We start from the raw sequence: 21,679 nt of genomic DNA on the forward strand, positions 1-21,679 counted from the left end.
ATAGATGTCATTGTTTAATTTAAGCTTGTCCGACACACGCAGAATCCCAAATGGGTTTAGAGCACGTACTTTGTTTTTACATTTAATTACAAAATTGGTGCATAGGTTTTTCTAAAATACTTAAAAGTATGCTATTAATTCATTAGTGAGACTTGTTTTTTGTTGTTTGTTTAAATTTTACAAAGTAAAGAAATGCTCCACTTAAATGCTTTTTATACATTCCACCGAAGTCTTAAAAAAATCATCAAATAAAATGTTCTGATTCCAACCACTGGAGTCAAACACAAGCTATAAGACAAGAAAAAAAAAAGAATATGGCACGTCATTACTGGCTTTAATTGCTTAAGTGGACAGCCAGAGCGCAAAGTTTAAAACTGCCTGCCTGACTGCCCTGGAGCTTTTCTTTAATGCGAGGCTTTTAATGAGGAAGGGTAAATTGTCAGCAACTGTTTCTTTTAACGCCCACCTGTCATTGAGCAATATTACTATATTACAGAGGACTGTGTTCTTGTCGGCCATTGCGTACTTGGCTAAAGGGTTTTCTGTATCTCGCTGTTGGAGGTCGAGTGATTGATCGGTTTCGCCCATTAATCGGCACCGATAAACAACATTTTCATGGTACAGTCAGTACTGTTTATTTTTGTATAAAGTTCAGCAATATTTTACTTTGGGTGTTGTTTTCATTCAGTATCGGTTGATTAACCGGTTATTGGCAGGTACCGCCTAACTTGGTTATCACAATTGGTATAATCCACTGTCGGTCAACCTTTGTCTTTTCCTGTTTTCGCTTCTGCTACCCAGGAAGAACATCAGTGGGCTGTTTATGGGGCGTTCAGGAGGTGCCACGGTGCTGTCGGGCTCCATTGCCGGCCTTGAAGGAGGCTCTCAGCTGGCCTTGCGTCGGGCAACCAGCATGAGGAAGACTTTCACTACCGGCATGGCTGCCGTCAAAAAGAAGTCCCTGTGCATCCAGATCAAGCTGCAAGTGGTCTGTACTAAGCTTTGGAGAATGTATCGTTTTACTCAGTAATATTTAACCGTATCGTGAGACACCCTGAAAAAAGCAAAAACAAAGTTGAAGATAAATCTATTGTATGATTTGTGTTTGCTCCACCAGGATGCGCTTATAGACACGGTGAGGCGCTCTAGGGTGCACTTTGTGCACTGCCTGATGCCCAAGGCGGAGGCCCTGAGTGGAGAGATGCGTGTTCATGGAGAAAGCAGTGACACAGGGCTCATGCAGCTGGACGTGGTGCTGCTGCGTGCTCAGCTCCGAGGCTCCAAACTGCTTGATGCTCTGCGCATATATCGCCAAGGTAGGAGGGGATCGTGCAATGATACAAATCCACCTGGACAGATGTCTCATTGCCAGTAGATGCTATAGAAAAATGTGCTTTTTGGTCATTTTCAAATACATGACTGACAAATCGGGCAAGTCCATTAATTCCCGTAAGCTGTAAAGAATTTCCTACTGATAATCCTCCCAGCACTACACATTTATGAGACCTGATTTTCAGTGTTTTCATACTGGTGTGGAATTGATGAGTGTTGTGTCAGTTTTGACAATGGGGAAATGAAATATCCCCATGACCCCAGGGTGAGCTGATTTCACGGTCATCTAAGGCCGGCTTCTAACCTTTTTTTCTTTTTTCTTTTTTTTCTTCTGTAAAATACACTAGTCTCAGAACACTATGTTTGTTTAATATGTCACAATCCAAATTAGAGGTAATGCAGCTCAAGATTATGATTTTGTTAAATATTTCATGAAATAAGGTGGAGATTGATGCTGGAAGCAGTAGCGTATGCGAGCTGGTATTCATGAACATCTGTGGATTTAATTTGTTTTGTTTAATATAATTTCTATAAACTATACAGCAGAATCAGCAAAGCGTGTCATTGCAAAACTGCTGGTTTCCAAAGCTGATATTAGAATCAGCAGAAATGTGTGGAGATTTGCCCATGAAATATACCGTGTACATTGGCCTTGTGTTTATCTGGCACTGGGAACTCTCTCATAACCCTCACACGCTCAGCTCAGCCTTACACTCTCCTCTCTCTTGAAGGTTACCCTGATCACATGGTGTTCTCTGAGTTCCGCCGACGCTTTGACGTACTAGCACCCCACCTGACTAAAAAGCACGGACGCAACTATATTGTGACAGATGAGAAAAGGGTGAGTCACTTTGTGTGTGTCTGTGTCCGTGTGTTTGTGTGTGGCCTCCTCTGTGCTTTTCCTCCATTTGCTGTCCCACTGTGTAATTGATTATGACAACGCTGGGGGCCCTGAGCTGAGTAATGGCTAGCTCTGCTCATCGTTCTTCTTTCCGTCTCTGCTGTCTCAGCAACAGAACAATAAAACAACTTTAATCAAAGACCTCTGTGAAACCTTTATGAGAAGCGTCCGATCCTCCTAGCTAAACTCACCTCAGGGCCATAGTAAACCTCATGCCCAAGATTAGGATGGTTATTATATATTATGAAGAACACTGCAAAATATAAAACTAAGTACAAGGCTGTGTTCTACAGTTGATGCAACAGAGGCGTAATAGGAGTTTAAATACCCTTCACTTTTTTAATTTGCCACATAGAATTAGATTCTCAGCAGCATTTAAAAAGACCTTAACGCTGTATAAGAGATATTTGGACGGAACAAAGGCAGTGCTGTCTATAAGGGAATATCTTCCATCATTTTACGAACTAAATTACAAAACATTTTTACAACTTATTTGTAAATTAAAATTTAAATCCGTGTGATTCATCCTTTGAGGGATGGGAATCCTTCAGACGGAATCAAATTACAGCTATTCAGGTTAATCCTCAGTAAAAGCATCGAGTAGCTGGAATTAATAAGGACCATATTGCTCTCTTGTTGGTGTTATCAGTCTCAACATAAGACCCTAATTATTATACTGTAACACTTGTAGCTTTGAATTTGTGTTGTATCATCGAGAGTTTTAAACTTTCTTGTTGATGGAGATCATTAGCTGCACTTGGGCGAGTTTCAAGTAAACAGTTTTTTTTCCCCCCATTCCTTTCTTTAGTAGAAATGATTCAGTTATTCTCTAACACTACAGGCGCTAGACTGAAAAACACTGGGAGTATTTCTTTCACCCAGCTGTTCTGAGATTCTCTGGCTGAACTGAAAGATTCGAAAGACTTCTTCAAAAACCTCTGAGCATGTGTGACTGTGTCTTTGAGAAATATACCAGTGGAGGGGGAAAGAGAACAGTTTTTATAAATAAAAAAAAATAAAAATGTGTGCAGCAGTTACAGCAGCTACCTGTCCTTGTTTTATAACCGTTGTTTACTTGTTTTTTCGTTACTCTATAAGTATATAAACGTGTGGGAAAAACAATTCATGTTGTCTAACCAAGCAGTATAGATTTGCCAGGACACCCTGCTCTCTGTATGATCAGTAAAATGTTGCTGTTGCTCTGAATGAGAGTTTCACATTGGAACCCACATTAAAGTCATCTGTAAAAGTGCATTTCTTGCTGACTTGGTAAGGGCATGTGAAGAGACTTGAGCATACCACTGGAGAAACACCGTCTGAGCTGAGTGAAGTGCGCACTTCAGCTACACTGTAATGCTGAGGCACAAAAGGAGAGTCAGAATAGTGAGTCAGTTTGAATAAATGGATGGAAATAAAAAAATTAGGGCCCCGTGTCAACACACGGAGCAATGCAGAGCTAGGGCATACTGAGGTGCGCTGTGTATTGACTTTCACATTTGTACCTGTGTGCATGTTTGTGTTTCAGGCTGTGGAAGAGCTCCTGGAGTTTCTGGAGCTGGAGAAAAGCAGCTATCACATGGGTTTGAGCAGGGTAAGCAGCGAGACATTTTCACTCTGATCACAGGCTTTGTTTCATTTCATACTTTTAAGTCTCTAATCCAACGATAACCTTATCCTTCAGGTGATATGCTCTCATGTGTGTTCATCAATCCACTATTATGGAACGGTGCATAGAGTGAGCATGTAACATACAGAATCAGGGCAAGGATCAGTTCTGGTATACCAACAGATGGTATGATTTCCGTTTAGATTACCAAATCATTTGGTTTCCCTCTACGCCACTCAGACATTCAGCCTGTAATCCTGTTACTCCACTCACAGCTGGAGAAAACAGTGCAGCAGCCAATAGGGAGACGGGCCAAAAGGGTGTTCCTGCTCGGCCATTCATCGACGCGTCAGAGGTGATGAGGCTGCCACTTTTGTAACCATCATTTGCTGGAGCCTTGGAGCGTGAAAAAACAATTAAGAGACATTTTCTTCTTGCAATGAGCAGTCATGACTTTGGCTCGGGGCTGGAAGGTTCTGCTGCACTCAGTTTATCCTCCACGCTTTGTGCAATTAAAGTTGAATTCGTTCCCTTTCCTATGTACGTCGCCAAAAAGGATACTGGCGGACGACAGCGCTGCATTTGGGCCGCTCTGCGCGCCAGTAAGCCACAACAAACACCAATCAGCTCAGTGAGATAAAGAAAAGCAGCAAGGCAAGAAAGCCAGCATAGCAGCAGGCTCATAAATGGCTGATTAAGGGGACGTTTACATGACAGCGATGTACTAAGAACATTTTCATTTATCGTTTTTCCTTTGAAAATGAAAAAACGTTTTTGAAATGTTACGCGTACAGACGACAGCGTCGTCAAAACGCTTCCCGCACGTACGGATCCACGAAAACTATTAAAAATGTTGTATTATGCATGCCAGGCCAGTAGGTGGCGATGTCACTTTGTAAAGAAACACAACATGCCTGTGCACATAAGTATTCACGTCAATGTATCAGTCATATTGATCCAGCAAGACCGCCTTAGAAACAAATACAAGTAAACGGGGGTTCTGTGGTTTTTCTGGATAAAAAGCACAATAATGTTTACGTTTCTCAAATGATTTCAATGGTTTACCTAGAATCTCGATAGTTAATGATAGTTAATAGTTGACATTCGACTTGGAAAATTATTCATTGTCATTTTGAAATGTCAAACGATTGTGAAAACTCGCGCTTGTCGAGTATAAATTCGGCTTATTTTTCTTTGTTAATAAATGCGGAGACGTCCCTAATGTAATATAATGTACATGAAATGTGGAAATGGATTTTTCTGTCTTCAACCCCATCTTTTAGCTTTTTTGTGCTCCAGGTCAGAATTCTGTTAACAAAGCTCGTTCATTTTTAAATACTGAAAAAAAATCTAAATAGTGCAAATAGTGAGACTCTGGCAGTCAGTCTGCTTTCTATATTTTATTAGCAATAAAAGGATACAGATTTACTCCAAACCAGACAGTTACAAAGATAATTGTGAGGTGTTGAATGCCCTTCGTTGGCGTAGCTGTTGGTTAATAATTTGGCGTACGTAACAAACATGTCTCCGCTGGTCGTGGTAGTGATGCAGTGAATGTACAGTTTGCTGGAGGAACACACACAGTCCTGCAGTTTAAAATGTCTCGCGCATCGTTTTGAAGTACTCATGCGCACGCCTATAGACTGAACACGTAACACGTAATACGCATACGCATGACGTCATCGTTTTCACAGATTCTCGTTTTTGTACGTTTACACGGAGACGATAACATCGTTTTCAAAAACTTGCGCTCTGAAACCTGTTTTCAGGCCCCAAAACGCCGTTGTCGTGGAAACGAACAGGCAAACCGCATAAAAAGTTTTCCGTTTTTAGTTGGAAACGTTGTCGTGTAAAACGGCCCCTAAATGTGGGGGTTAAATGGGGATCTCTAGAACAATATACATTGGTGTAAATCTACACACACACACACACGTATAAAAGTGTAGCATTGTAACCAATATGATAACTGCCCAGTGTGCATAAAAGTTGTAGCTACAGAGTGGCACATCCAGTCCCTCCGTGATTTCGAAACTCCGCAATATTCGGAGGAGCTTACAATTTTTCAAAATTACCACAAATTTTTCACAGATTTGGGCCATGAAGCGTCACGTGACGTCATCACAACGCGCATTCAGGAGCTCAGGAACTTATAAAGTGCATTTCCACCAGAGGAATCAGGGATGGTTTTTAGTTCATGCACCATAGTGCTGGTATCCTTGTTAGTTCCTGGTACAGAATTAATGTTTTTGTTGAAGCAGAAAGTCCGTGTGGGAGCTTGTCATACTGAACTGATTAGTACATGCTTCTCATGGCAAACACGTGCTCACAGTTAGTGGTAAAAAAAAAAAAAAAAGGTTTGAAGTGTAAAATTGTCCTTTCTATGCACAGCTGGATTAAAAAGCTCATTAATGTTAGTATCATATTTGTTCTTCAAAGCAAAATCAAAAGAATAAACCACTGCGGCACGTTGAAGCATAGTTCATCGCAATTTAATAAGAACAATAAAGAGATGTATCTATTATCTCTAATATTGCACGCACGTACATACACACACACACACAAAAAGTTCAAGCACAGCAGAAGTGAGGTATAAAATTGTGCTGCAGTTTGTCTGTGATGATAATGCTCTCCTACAAATGAGCCCAGAATCAATCATGGGTACGGACTTGAGTATTTGGGCCAAGTGTGAAAAATGGCTTGAGGGCATCAGCATGAACGAATTAATGGAGATCAGTGAACATCAGATTATTATGGATGGGGTAAAGGAATGGAGCACACAATAAAATTACTGTGTGGGTGTCGACATTGTTTAGCCCAGCAGGACTGTAGCGGAGAGTGTAGCTTCTGATATATGAGCGTTATTTGGGATTTCTTCTCCCACCACCATGAGTCAAAATGCTCTCTTTTGAGCCCCCCCGCCCCCCACTTTTTGTTTTTGGAAAGTATGATGAGATGAGCTTCATGACCCATCTGACAAAGCCACTCTGCTCGGATAACCATACTAACCTTCAGCTGTCAGTACTGGAGCAGCCATGCAACTTAGTGGCTGAAGGATTCAAGGCTGCTTGCTGACCCAGATGGCAACTCTTTAGTGTTGCTTAGAGGTTTCATCAGCATTCTTCATCATGGGTGTCAACACGCGCTGTTCCAGCTATCTAGAGTGTCCTCAAAATGTGCTGCGATGACGTGATTTAAAAATAGTTACATAAAGGGGGTGTCTTAGTAAATGAATTATGAAGTCTCGGAAGATAATATGGTATTGTTCCGTAATGCTCCACTCATCTACAGGATGCTGCGTGTCTTAATAAATACTGCAACACGTGGCACAGAAATAATGCCTGGTTTTGATCTGTAGTGGAAAATTACGCTGTGGCACAACCGCAGATGTAAGCTCAATCAAGAGACGTTTCCTGACTACGTTACTGATGTGGAGTAATTTAATCAGCCGACACTCAGAACCACTGCTCTGTGCTGTCAATGTACTGGCTGCGAAATTCTTTGTATCGCCAGGGCGGTAAACAACCCCGTGGCTCTAAGTCTGCCTTTAGTGCTGTTAACATGTTAAAGCGTTTCGAATCCCGAGGGTTCGCTGAACGAAAATGCAGAAGAACTTATTGTGTTTATTTATATCAGAAAATGTCTGGTTTTTTCCTCGCTCATGTTGCTCTGCCTCAGTTTGAAACCTCTATCACATATTATAGGAAATGTAGTATAGATCAAGCTTGATGTGAGAACCCCAAGGTCCTGACATTCCTGCATATATTTGGTTGGGGGAAGAAAAAAAAAGAAAGAAAGAAAACTGATTTTCAGCCTCTATGTGTATGCATCAGTGCTCTTGATTTTCACGTTATGTTGAAGTATTTATTTATTTTGATTTCATACAAATAGAACATGTGCGAAATGCGAGAGAGGCTTGTTACAGCTGACGTGCTTGAGAGAAAGCACTCTGCGACTATACACATAAAGTAGTCAAGGGAGATAAACGGCACTGTTTGTTTTACAAAGCTGTGAATCTCATGGATGTGTGTGTGTGTGTGTGTGTGTGTGTGTGTGTGTGTGTGTGTGTGTGTACAGGTGTTTTTCAGGGCAGGGGTTCTGGCTAAGCTGGAGGAACAGAGGGATCTGCAGACCAGGCGCAACATCACTCTCTTCCAGGCCACCTGCAGGGGCTACCTCGCCCGGCAAGCCTTCAAAAAGAGGAAGGTGAGTTACCGATAGATCTGCTTAATGCTTTCATGTCGGATCCACGTTAAACATCTTATTAGAATAAAAATCAATTAATCAAGACCGAGTGGCTGCGTTATATTTTGTTCACAGGGCTGCTTTTGAAGTGAGAGCTCTCCATGGTGAGTGCTGTAGGATTTTGCCCATCAGGATTTCATCCATCAGGATTTCATCAGAGCAACCCATAATAAATCCCTCTGGCTGTGCCCTCAGCTGGCAGATCAAATTCAATCTGATTGTCTTCAGGGAAACGCTGCCTCTCACTCAGCCCTTCATCATGGCTGGATTGGTCCCAGCTTACTCGTGTCCCCTTTCACCCCCACCCTCACCCCGTGTACATTCATGCCTCTGTTCACTTTTTCTGCTTCGGGTTAAAAGTCAACATGAATGTATTTTCTATGGAAACATGTGCAAGTGAAAAATAGTAGTCTAATACTACAGCAGGAAGCACAGAGTCATATTTTCCCGTTTTGCTTCATGGAAACGGCGTCCATCGAAATGGTTAATCTGATCAGGGAGAGCGGTGTTATTTGGATGTACTAAAATATTTCAGAAATATTTATGCTGTGAATTGACCTTTTGAATATGGTACATATTCACACATGCTTGCTTTCTCTCACTCACTACTTCACCTTCTTTCTTTCGTACACCCTTCCCTTTCTCAGTCTGTCATATTGACAAAATGAAGTCCAACACAAAGCTGTCGTATAACTCTCCCACTGTAAGTAACAGTCACTTTGTGGTGTTCTGCTCTTACACATAAAATATATTATCTGATTTCGTGTCTTTTATTTTCTCTCGGTACGTTTAACTGTCAAGTAACCATTTACTTACAGTCAGAGAGTTATATGACGGCTTTGTGGCACGGCGCTTTCCTCAGTATTTTCACATACCTGCGTGTTCCTTAATTCTGAAAAGACCGCAAATTTAATCTGCTTCCTAAAAACCGTTCTGTCGTAAGCCAGATAATTGGTCGAATGATGTGAGTAGCACTATGCTATATACAGACTTCCGTCCATCTTTCCATTTTCTGTCACACTTATCCTACACACGGTCACAGGGAGCCTAGAGCCTATCCCAGGGGACTCGGGGCACAAGGCAGGGGACACCCTGGATGGGCTGCCAATCCATCGGAGGACACAATCACACACATGCGCGCACACACACACTCATTCACACACTACAATCAATTTAACGATGCCAATCAGCCATGTCTTTGGACTGTGGGAGTAAACCGGAGTACTTGGAGGAAACCCTCAAAGCACAGGCAGAACATGAAAACTCAGCGCACACAGGACAGAGGCGGGAATCGAACCCCCAACCCTGCCGGTGCTAACCATTAAGCCACTTTGTCCCCATACACAGGCTTCAAGAAAACATTTTTTTATTTGGTACCTAGACTATGCTTAAACTAATTACTAATGGGGATTTTTGAAAATGTGTTTTATTCATTTTTCTCTGAAGGACCTCCATTGATCTACACATCACTACAGAGCAAGCACACGTTTAAACGTCACCTGCATGTCAATGACAACTTTTATTTTGAGAATGTCAGTCAGGAGGAGTTTTTTATTTTTTGTATATTTCCTGGTTGTTATACCGACTTCTTTACTGGGTAACTACAAGTTAAAAAATTTTTGTCCTGGGTAAAGTGAGTCATTGTGCAGGACTTTATAGATAATCTTGTTGATTGGTCAGACTGGTGCACCACTTCCCTATGGAGTTTACCTGGAACCTAATCCCTGTGGATTAATACAGCTGTTTGTCTGTCTGAACATTTTCACTGATAGTTTTTTTGTAGGTGTGTCTGTAAAAGGTTTAAACAATACCATTGCTTTTTCAATCCACTTTTGTGTAAAGGAAGCAGACTGGAGCTTACATTTCTGGGTTAAATCCATCCTAGGTTGTGGCGTTTATCGGCGAGCAGAAGTACACTGAAATTGGTCTTTGTACCTGTTATTTTACCCACAAAACAGAACAGATTCGCTTCATAAGGCTTTTTCAGAAAAGGAAGTGTGTGAAAGCCTGGCTGTGTCGCGAGGTTTATTCGCAGTCTTCAGCTAATTAAACTGTGTGTTTGGGTGTAGGCAGGATGAGGACCACTGCACCAGAACTGGAATAGTTAGTCTTTCATTACCTCTGTATGAGACTGTTAAATGGAAGTAATCTTACTTCATCTCTGAAAAAACAAAACAAACTGCCACAAATTCCATTTAATATTCTTGTGCTTGTTTCTGTTTGAGAGCGCCTGAAGCCTGGATTGTGGCTCTTTCCAGAAGAACACAGTATCCCTCTCGCTCTGATAGACCTATCATTACAGTGAAACAGTCATGCAACTTTTATGTGCTGATTGAAAAAGCAGAATGGGAATGATTGGGAAAAAAAAAAACCCTTTCTTAACAAGGTTTAGAAAGAAAAGAAGTGATGACATGCATTCAGTGAGTAAATCATTTCCATTTCATTTCCTGTTTAGAATTTAGGATGGTTAACTGTAAACCTGTAAATCGTCTCCACGTTTCTTCACTCATCGTTAGGGCCTTTTTAGTAAACGGGGCGGCTGTGGCTCAGGTAGAGCAGGTTGTCCACTAATCGTAGTGTTGGCCGTTCGATTTCCGGCCCACGTGACTCCACATGCTGAAGTGTCCATGGGCAAGACACTGAACCCCAAGTTGCTCCCGATGGCAAGTTAGCGCCTTGCATGGCAGCTCTGCTACCATTGGTGTGAGTGTATATATGTGTGTGTGTGTGTGTGTGTGTGTGTGAATGGGTGAATGAGACAGTGTAAAGCGCTTTGTAGAACCGCTAAGGTTGAAAAAAAGCACTTTATAAGTGCAGACCATTTACCATTTTGGAGCTTCATTTTCATCGCCTTACTTCATACAGGAAGAAATGTTGTTGGAACCTAACAATATGTATGTAGGTGCCTGTCAGAAGTGTGCATGCAAATAAAAAGCCACCTGCTGCTTCGCATTAGAGTTCAGACAAGCTCAGGCCCATGTGCAGGGCCGTTTGAGAGCGAACAGATACAATTTTGTTGCGTGTGAAGACTCTTGCTGTGTGAAAGATTACCCGAAGGCCATTACCAGCTCTCACAAGCACGGGCTGAATTCTGCCACTCTAATTGGATTTCCAGATAATCTGCTCTCATTGAAGATGCGCATGTTTCAGCAGCCAGGAAACCTTATAGCAGTTTAAATTAGCTGCAGAGCAGTATTGATGTGCAGTTTAATTACCCACAAGGGCTTCATAGTCTGTTTCATAGTAGAGTCTTGAGGGGCTCTCAGCAAGGAGAGAGGATCTTCTATAGCATAGAGGGTCCACAGGTCCTGAGCCCAGAGATTTGAAGCTTCCTCCAGTCGGCTGTTATCTTCCTGTTCAGTGCAGCAGGCACTGGAGCTGGACAGAGTTGCTACTCCTCCCTCATTCCTAGCCAAAGCTCTATATAATGCCATGGTAATGAAGACGAGAACAACTACATTAAAGCAGTTGGTGTTTTTAACTGTCAAGAGGTTCTGTGACAGAAATATGGCAGCAGTGCAAAAATTGTTTGCTCTTCTTAATGTTCTAGAAAAACCATTTATATAAATCACTCCGAACTGTTAGTTTTTAGGCAGTTCTTTTTTCTGTGTATGTTCTAGGCATGAGGGCGAGTCTAATGAAATGCTCAGTTCTTTTCTTTTTTGCGTTGTTGAATGCAAACAGGCATCACAAAAGTGTACCGTTTTTATACACTCGATGGCCAAAAGTATGTGGACACACCTGGTCGGCACACCTTTTTGAACATCCCATTTCAGATTTATTCTCTCTTTACTGTTGTAATAACCTCCACTCTTCTGGGAAGGCTTTCCACTATATTTTGGAGCATGGCTGGGGGGAGGGGGGGGGATTGTGCTTATTCAGCCACAAGAGCATTAGTGAGGTCAGGCAAGTTGGTGTTCCAGTTCATCCCAAAGGTATTCATTGGGGTTGAGGTCAGGGCTTCCAGACCAGCCTTGACGCACCATGTCTTCATGGTTGTCACTTTGTGCACAGGGTCATTGTCATGCTTGAACAAGTTTGGGGGATTCTTAATCCTACAGCATGCAAAGACATCCTATGCAATTGTGTGTTTCCAACTTTGTGGCAACAGTTTGGGGAACCACATATGGGTGTGATGGTTAGGGGTCCACCTACTTTTGATTATATAGTGTATATTGTACAAGGTTTGCATTTGACTCACCCTTATAGTTGGACCTTGCTGATCTGAGAGTTTGAATTCTTTTTTACTGTATTATGTGTTTATCTTGAATATGGCAAATTCATTAAATAAAAAAAATGTAGTCTCTTGTTTATGCAGGTATTCCACCTACTACTACTGTTACGGTTATATCAGTTGGTTGTTCAGTGTTTTTGAATGTTGTAAGTCTGTGCTCCAACTCACGAGCCATTGTCTTGCAGATCCAAGACCTGGCCATCCGCTGCATCCAGAAGAACATCAAGAAGAACCGTGGTGTGAAGGACTGGCCCTGGTGGAAGGTCTTCACTACCGTGCGGCCTCTGATCCAAGTGCAGCTCAGCGAGGAGCAGATCCGTGGCAAAGACGTATGTTACTGTTTATCTATAAGCCACACCCCCTCAACCAAATGCAGGTTCTTTCTGTCCTGTGATCTCTTCCTCTCGTGCTTTCCATCAGTACCACTCTCAGTAAAGCCCTGTCCTAAATGGCACAGTAAACCCTGTTGTGATGACTAGTCAAACTTTTGTCATTTCCAAAGATACACGAAATTTATCAGGCCCTTCAACAAAACAATAATCATCAAAGATTATGTATGATGGAGAAATGACCTACTTGCAACCTATGTAGCAGCTCCATACCAAATGATAAATAATCTATAGATGAAATTAGATCATTTATTGTGTTCAGGGTTTATTAGCTATTTTACGTTTTGGAATCAATCTCTTCATTGTTTTCCACCGTTTGAAATGATTGGTGCTATCCATCTTTTTAAACTGCCCCAAATGAGAGGCGGAAATGCTTCATACACAGTTGAGACGCTGCCAAATATTAGTCATTTTTTTTCTTTCCATGGATTTGTCTCTGTTCTCTCTGTTTTGTCTCTATTTCTTTCTCTCTGCTTATGTCTGCCTCCATCTCTCAGGATCCACCTTCTGAACGGAGTCCTCCAGACACTTCAAAAGCACTAAATCGTTGTGCCATGTCTAGGTTTTGGCATTTGACAGTGGCAGAGCTGCACATAAAGCCCATGTGGATGGTTCCTCATAGTTGCTCTTCCCTGTCGTAGTCCCTCCTGAATTCCAGCCTCTCAGAATTCGTTTGGTCTCAGCCCAAGCACTCGGCTCCTTTGATTCCTGCCTCAGCGGTTTTGGCTCGGTGTGACTGTTTGTAGGAGAATGTGTGTGAATACGTTACCTGTGTACTTTAGGCCTGCTGGTTCTTTTGGGATGCGTAGTGGCACAGAGATGTTGTTTGGATCAAATGCAGCTCCTCTTCTTGTTGGAGACTGCAGTGAGCCTACAAGTCAGCAGGTGCATGTGTGTTTACTGTATGTGTGGCATGTCCACTTGGCTGTGTCCTGATCAATGTTGTGTTCGAGTAGTGGGAGACTCTAGCTCAGGGCGGCCCGATTTAACAAAAACACAAACTCCTTTAGTCAGACGTTAGCCAGAGCCACCCCTGATCACCTTCAGCATTCAGGTGAGAGAAGAAGAGGCTGATGGATAGAGCGCGGAGAGGAGTTTCTTTCTATGTGCTTCTAAATGGATTGTCTTTCTGACTGACCGTCCTTTCTTTTAAACTGTCCATCAGTTGAGTGTCTCTGATGTGGTGAGCGTCGACGATGTGATGATTACAAGCTACCCGTCTGTATGTTTTCAATCTGACTGCCTATGTATGTTTGTCTGATTTTGTTCAGGAGGAGATTCAGCAGCTGAAGCTGAAGCTGGAGAAAGTGGAGAAGGAGAGAAACGAGCTGCGACTCAACACTGACCGTTTAGAAAGCAGGGTGAAGATTACACTCATTTCACTTGCTCGTACACGGGTCAGAACAAAGGGCGGGTTAGGTCTAAAGACGCTAATAAAAGCATTTTGGCAATTAAAAAAAAATTACTACTACTAATAATAATAAGAAGAAGAATATTTAAATCGTAATATGACTGCCCCACTTATCAAGTGGATATTTTACATGCTAAAAAAATTTAAACAAGTAAATAAATAGGTATGCTACTACAGTATGCAACCAATTAGACATCTAATGGATTTAATGCACAAGACAAAAAAAAATTATACAAAATCTAAACTTAGCTGTATTGCTGTGAATGATGTTTAATTGAATACGCCGTGATCAAGAATTTGAAGTTTCAGGTTCTTTTTAGAAAGTTGTGGGATTGCATGCAGTTACAGACACACACACACACACACACACACACACACACACACACACGAGCACACCAGCTCTGACCACCTCCCATGACATAGCTAAAACACTAACAGCTTTGTGTCACATATCCGAGGCATGATGTTAAAGTGCAGCAGCGGCCCGATTCCCTACGGTCTGAGTTCATTTAAGGCAGGGCTACTGAATGATAGTAAGCTCCTGCATTGCTGTGTGTGTGTTTTAGATCACAGAGCTGTCATCAGAGCTAGCCGACGAAAGGAACACAGGCGAGTCTGCCTCTCAGCTGCTCGAGTCTGAGACCTCCGAGAGACTCCGGCTGGAGAAGGACATGAAAGACCTTCAGGTACCTGCAGAACCGCTATGACACACACTCATTTTGTAGGGCAACTCCTTGTCTTGAAGTGCTATAAATAATAGTAATATTAATGCTAAATAATATTGTGTGTACTTTACTGTGGGAGGTTGGAGGTAGGGGGGTGGGGCGGTGACGACTGCTATTGATATCTCTTGTGGGTATGCACGGTCTTGTTTTTTAATGTTCAGTTAATAGACAAATTGTATGCGGTAATGTGTTGTATAATGCAAAACTTTACTGAGAGTAAATACTCTGAATTAAATGTAGCTATTAGACATGGATAGTTGCACATCACTTGCTAGTGTGATCGCAGGGTTAGACAGATGGTGTGTTTGTGTGTGTGTGAGAGAGAGAAAGCGATAGAGAAGGAGGGAGACTCTGTACTTGTCTCTATTTTGCTGATGGTGTATGTGTAGTACATATGTGTTTTTATTTGTTTGGCTGAGTTGGCCTGTGAGGTAAACAGCTCTTCTTTTTGAGCAGATGGTATTTACCAGCAGATCTAAGAGCCTGTGTGTGTGTGTGTGTGTGTGTGTGTGTGTGTGTGTGTGTGTGTGTGTGTGTGTATGTGTGTGTATGTGGGTGTGTGTGTGTGTATGTGTGTGTATGTGGGTGTGTGTATGTATGTGTGTGTGTGTATGTGTGTGTGTGTGTGTGTGTGTGTGTGTGTGTGTGTGTGTGTATCAGGCCAAGTATGACTCCATGAAGAAGCAGATGGAGTCCATGGAGATGGAGGTGATGGAGACTCGGCTCATACACGCCTCCGAGCTTAATGGAGAGATGGACGATGATGACACAGGCAAGTGACAGTACTTCCTGCTCACTGTCATTTCACTGAAACTGTGCTTTACTGTGAAACTGTGACTGGGAATAAGGTACATGGCCATCAACTATTAGCATGCTTCATGAAAAGAAGCAGAAATGACACATGATATTTCGAGTTGAAACATATGGGCATGCTGTATAGGTTTTTTTCTTTTGTTTAACATGTTTAAATTTGTCAGCATCCCCACAATTCCCCCAGAAAGAATAACAACACTGAGACTCCTTCTGTAATTATCTAACAAGATGACACTTGTAGAGAGCTTCTGGATGCTGTCTTCCATTCTGAACATTTTCAGCTCCTTTATATTATTATAGTTTGGTCATGTAGAAGGCGATCCATATTACAGGTTCGTGAAGTCTGGAGACTGAGATGGCCTTTGATAAACATTGATTTTGTGTCCCTGTACCAATTTCTCTGTTGGTATGGATGTCGTTCTGCGTCATTATCTCCAGAGCTGAAGCATTTCTGAGCTAAAATAACTTTGTATTTTTGTAGAAATCACAATGTCGATGATTTAAACCCTGGGCCACTAGATACAGCACAATTTTAATGATCCAGCAGCATATTGTAATCTGAGCAGGGTTTTGGGATGAGCTAGAGAGTGATATGACAGGGTTGAGTGGAGCCAGTGTCAGCAGCAGCCTGATCTTCTGACTCTCATGATGTTATATCATGCCCACTGCCTAGGTAATTATTTTATGCAAACATTTGTTCCTGTCCTCTTGAAGTCTCCCAATCACTCAGGAGTTGACTGTAAGCGAAGAGCAGCATATGGTGCCTGAGGTAAAGCTGAGGCTGCAATTTCCATGTGTTGCGTGACTGTGTTTAGACCTCAGCCCAAGGGATTTTGAGAGACTTTTGGAGTCCGTGGCTCACTGGGCCTTCAGATTGGCTGGTTTAGAGCTCGGATTCAGGTGGACTGCCTGGCCTCGGTTTGTGACCTCCTGACAAATGAGAAAATAATCTGCCGGATCAGGTGCAGCTCTACACCAGCCTCCGTTTGGAATGCCGCACTGCTATCTAGAGCATAGACATGTCTCTGTCAATTCCTTTCTCTTTTCTTCTATCTGAAGGAAACGGCTTTATGTATAGTAGCTGTCCTGCATGTTCTGTCTGTCTTTTTGAATAGTACCATTAAGAAAGTATTAGCTGACCTCTAAAAAGTCTGCGACCTTCATCACTGTAACGTCAAGACTCTGAGGTTCTGAGCCGAATAAGACTGATGATACTCCATGTGTAAGATGGGCTCCTTTGTGCTGAACTGTTTCCTGTTTCAGTATGATTGATTTCCGAATGTTCGAGCTAAGCCATGTACATCCAATTTATCCAGCACCCCTGCAGTTCCCCTCTATCTACTAATTATCATGGTACTAATAATTTATGGTACTGTTAAGGTGGAACGGTTCCTATAGGATGCATCACACATTTTGACTTGGACGTACATGGTTTATAAAACAGCTGGGAAATTGTTCACTGCTATGTGGTATTATGTAAAGCATCATCATATAGGGGTGGGCAAGGAAAGCAAAATTATTATATACGACATGGTTTTATGACATTTGCATGGTAAAATATTATAGCATACAGATTTTTGTGGATATCTAAAGAGTCATTGACAAGCTTATTGTATAATTGTGGGTTTTTTTTAACCGTGTGGTAAGTGAATCTGGTGCCTAATTTATGCTTGGCTGTGACACTGGTACATACAGTTGAGGTCACACTACATTAAGAGCCAGGGGGGTGTAAACTTTTGAACAGGATGATTGGTGTAAATCATTGTTTTGTTTACAGATCTTATTTTATTCATTTAGTACTGCCCTTCAGAAGCTACATAAGATATTTACATGTTTCCCAGAAGAGAAAATAATAACAATTTACACTGATCATACTGCGTTCAAATGTTTACCCCAATACGGTTCTTAATGTATCATGTTGCATTCTTGAGCATCAGTGAATGTTTGCACCTTATGTAATAGTTGTGTACGAGTCCCTCAGTTGTCCTCAGCGTGAAAAGATGGATCTGAAGATCATATAGCCACTGTTGGAAAGGGGTCAAATATGCAGAAGATGCTGGAAAAGCAAAGAAGGTGCAGGACCTGGAGAATTTTTCTGAAGAACACTGGGGAGTTTCACTGCTTAGGACAAACAAGGGACTCATGAATAACTCTCACGAAACAAAAAAAACAGTTGATTGCACCAATTCCTTTGCTGCTTCTGCAGCCCTCAAAACAAACACAAACACACAAACCAGCATTAAAGCTGCGTGAACACTCATTTTCCCTGACACAAGGACAGCTGCAGCTGTTTTACATGTGCAGATGTTTTGCAACAAGTAATACATTAAGGCAAATACATCTGTTGTCTTTGTAGTTTTTCTGGGTTTTTTTTCTCAACCATTCTGAGTGCTTAGCAAACATCTCCTCCAACTTTAGCCTCGTTTGACCAATCACTGTGATTGTCATAACTTTTATAGAAAATGGACAACACAGGTGATTCTTAGCTGTGATCTTATCTGTTAAAGATTTTTCTGGCTTCTCAGGCTGTAAATATGATCTACAATGCAGTCCTCTCTGTGGAGAGAGAAAGAAAGATAGATGTGAAGAGCATTTAGGTACATTTCATACAAGAAAACAGGAAAATTATTTACATTTAAAAATTAAATCTGATTTAAAATATCTGTAGCTTGGTCACAAGTTGGTACTTTTGCTAGCTAAGTGAGGAATAAAACACAACATGCTGTTATAGGAAAACTATCAATGATGTGTTTTATTCCTTTCATACCACACACTTTTTTTTTAATCATTTATAGTTACATGCATACATTTTAATGTTGCTTTTTTTCTCTCTCTGGAATTTAATTTAACTTGTCATGTTACTTAGCAATCACAAAGTTCTCTGCCCTGAGATGATAGAAACTGTAAAGTCACAGATTTACCTTTGACTATTATTAAACCCTGACACTGTTTCACCTTCCAAAAATGCTAATAAACATCATCTCACAGGGGAAAAAAAGTCACCATGTGAAACGTCTCCACAGCGGTTTAAATGGAGTGTCCCCCACACAAGCCCCTGTGGAAGTTGTTACTATAGCATCTACAGTAGATCAATCACCTTCTGACCAATTGAATGTGACAGTTGAACAGTTTAAGTTACTTTAATGTTACTTTAATGTTAGTTAGTTACAATTACATTTATATAGCGCTTTTCTAGACACTCAACGTGCTTTACATTGTGATGATGTGATGTACCCAAATCAGAGATGGAGATTATTATAGGGACATGATAGATAAGGGCCAACGGGGGAATTTCTCCAGGACACCGGGGTTATACCCCTACTCTTTTACAAAAAGTGTCTTGGGATTTTTAATAACCACAGAGAGTCAGGACCTCGGTTTAACGTCTCATCCGAAAGTCAGTGCTGTTTTTACAATACAATGTCCCTGTCACTATACTGGAGCATTAAGACCCACACAGACCACATGGTGAGCACCGCCTGCTGGCCTCACTAATACCACTTATTAATGCTTTATGAATGCATCAAGATACATTGATCTTTTTTTGTTGAACCAAATAAAAATATAAATATGTGTGATTGTATGTTGTGTGCTTGTATAGGAGGAGAGTGGAGACTGAAGTATGAGAGAGCAGTCCGGGAGACCGAGTTCACCAAGAAGAGGCTGCAGCAAGAGTTTGATGACAAGCTGGAGGTGGAGCAGCAGAACAAGAGGCAGCTGGAAAGACGGGTAAGTCTGCTAATATTGTGTAATGCTTCTCAAATCTATTATTATTCTTTAATTTATTAAAGAAATATTCATTTTCATGACTTGGTGGTCATGCTACGGTGGTTACACAATATACTTCATAAATACCTGGCAGACTGGAATGACACCCGTGTACACACACACACACACACACACACACACACACACACACACACACCTCTCACGGGCAGTCGCCTCGTGCACCTTCTTAAGACTGCCGCTTGTACTGCTGACAATAATAAAAGAGCTAGAAAGGCACATCATAGTCAGAGTTTATGATGGATCATGGAGTCGTGATGAAATTCCGCTGCTCTTCACTCTGAATGACGCGACGCAGGATGCCTGCAGACTCACCGTCAGTCTGAAGCGATGTACACAATTATCAAAGCCGCATAAAACAGTTTTTTCCTTAACCAAACAGAAAGGAGACTGTTGACAAGCTGTCTGAAAAGGCTCTGAACAGTTTGTGTTTGTGCGTATGTGTGTTAGCTGACAGACATGCAGGCAGACAATGAGGAGGTACAGCGGGTGGCACAGCAGCTGAAGAAGAAATGCCAGAAGTTGACAGCTGAGCTCCAGGACACCAAACTCCACCTGGAGGGCCAGCAGAGTCGCAACCATGAGCTGGAAAAGAAGCAGAGGAAGTAAGACTGGCAGCATTAAAAGTCTCTTAAGTTCTCCCAGCAGTCACACTAAAGGCTAAGGGATGAAAGTAAGTGTCAATCACAGTGTAGGGAGGAGTGGACAGCGATTAAGGTATAAGCAGGGACGGGCAACAATACATTTAAATGTATTTTGATACATAGTATATAACTATGTGTCAAGTATAAATATATTTTTAAGAATCAAATTACGTGTTTTGTATCTTAAAATACAGAAATGCAATTTCTGAGGGGGCCTTGAGATCAGTCTATGGGGTAATGTGAATGTTCTTGCTTAAAATAGCGAACACTACACTGGTAGTATAAGCTGAATCATGATGAGTTAGTCAATTATACTGTTTCTTTAGTTTGTACTTTAATTAGTAGAAATATAAATGGATCATAGAAGATTTATCTGCTAGGTATAACGCATAAGAAAATGATCATGTAAAATCTTTTAAAAACTTGGCAGTCATCCATTAGCATCACTCATGGATTTATTGACATTAGTGACATTATGACTATTATTCTTGGCATTAGCTGCTGAGTAGCCTGAAAGGGGCACAAGTGACAATGTTATGTACTGTAGGCAGTGTTGTAGGAGGAGCTGGCACTGTGCTTCTTGCTTTCTCACAAAGTGAAGGACAAATCCCAAATCACTTCCAGGCTCAGTGCAGCCTTGTGAACCCACAAATGATAAAATGCATCGTAGCTGATAGACAGAATGATCTGAAAAAGCAAAGTCTTCTGCAAAAAGTACACGTGAGCACTGAGTGGGCGAGTTTGAGTCGATGCATGCTTTACTGCTAGCTGGTTGTCTCCTGGCTCTTGAATTAACAAGTGTAGTCACCTCGCTTGGGGTATGTGTGAGCTCCAGCATTGCCATCATTTCCTCCGTTGAGCTGCCAATGCACATGCACACTACTGTACATTTTCTTTAATGTCTATCAAAATGTCAAAGCCTGCCCATCAATTTAAACTGCCAAGTCACTAAAGAACAATGATAAATGCCTATTAGTTGGATCAGTATCATGACCGATATTGATGAAAGTGTTATAACCAACACAACATGGACAATGCATATGAACATAAATGATCTTAAACCATGTCACACTCTTGTGTTGTTTCTCTTTTTGTTTTTCAGCCAGTATAGCAGTTTTATACCGAAAAGGGAAAAATGGGATCAGTTCATGCTTATCTAAAAGACATCAATATCATTAGAATCATTATAAGAAATGTTGTTCAAGTCCAAAATCTTAGCAAAATATTATATTACAGAAGTTAGTGTTGCACTAGCACTATGTTAGCTGTGTAACTCATGGCTTAAATCATTTTCATTATCGGATACAAGCCTAATATTGCAAAAACACCTTTAATGCCGGATGATTGCTTTGCGTAATTGGTACATTTACAGTGATGTGATTATGATATTTTGCTACATGTTAATCAGCAGTGTTTTATTATTTTTTCCTTTTCCACTTATCACTTTAAATGATAGACAGATTTTATCTCTTCTCTGAACACTGTACTCGTATTTAAACCAGAACCACATGTCCTAGAACTCCTTCAGGTTTTATATTGATTGATGTTATATTATATATGATTGATATATCATGTTATTGATGTTAACTTCATTTT

General features: G+C 41.3%; 1 protein-coding gene across 6 annotated transcripts in view; it reads left to right on the top strand.

Moving 5' to 3' along the window:
- myo18ab (myosin XVIIIA b) overlaps positions 1-21,679 on the top strand; it is a 112,425-nt gene that overhangs the window by 69,555 nt on the left and 21,191 nt on the right. For all 6 annotated transcript variants that reach the window (XM_053646327.1, XM_053646329.1, XM_053646325.1 and 3 more), the window contains 11 exons: positions 802-988; positions 1,118-1,316; positions 2,064-2,173; positions 3,759-3,824; positions 7,914-8,042; positions 12,501-12,644; positions 13,976-14,065; positions 14,682-14,801; positions 15,501-15,612; positions 19,255-19,382; positions 19,890-20,044. In XM_053646327.1, the coding sequence (XP_053502302.1) occupies positions 802-988; positions 1,118-1,316; positions 2,064-2,173; positions 3,759-3,824; positions 7,914-8,042; positions 12,501-12,644; positions 13,976-14,065; positions 14,682-14,801; positions 15,501-15,612; positions 19,255-19,382; positions 19,890-20,044 (1,440 nt within the window). The remainder of the gene's footprint in view (positions 1-801; positions 989-1,117; positions 1,317-2,063; positions 2,174-3,758; positions 3,825-7,913; positions 8,043-12,500; positions 12,645-13,975; positions 14,066-14,681; positions 14,802-15,500; positions 15,613-19,254; positions 19,383-19,889; positions 20,045-21,679) is intronic.

The sequence above is a fragment of the Ictalurus furcatus genome, chromosome 17 (genome assembly GCF_023375685.1).
Source record: "Ictalurus furcatus strain D&B chromosome 17, Billie_1.0, whole genome shotgun sequence".
NCBI classification, from domain to species: domain Eukaryota; kingdom Metazoa; phylum Chordata; class Actinopteri; order Siluriformes; family Ictaluridae; genus Ictalurus; species Ictalurus furcatus.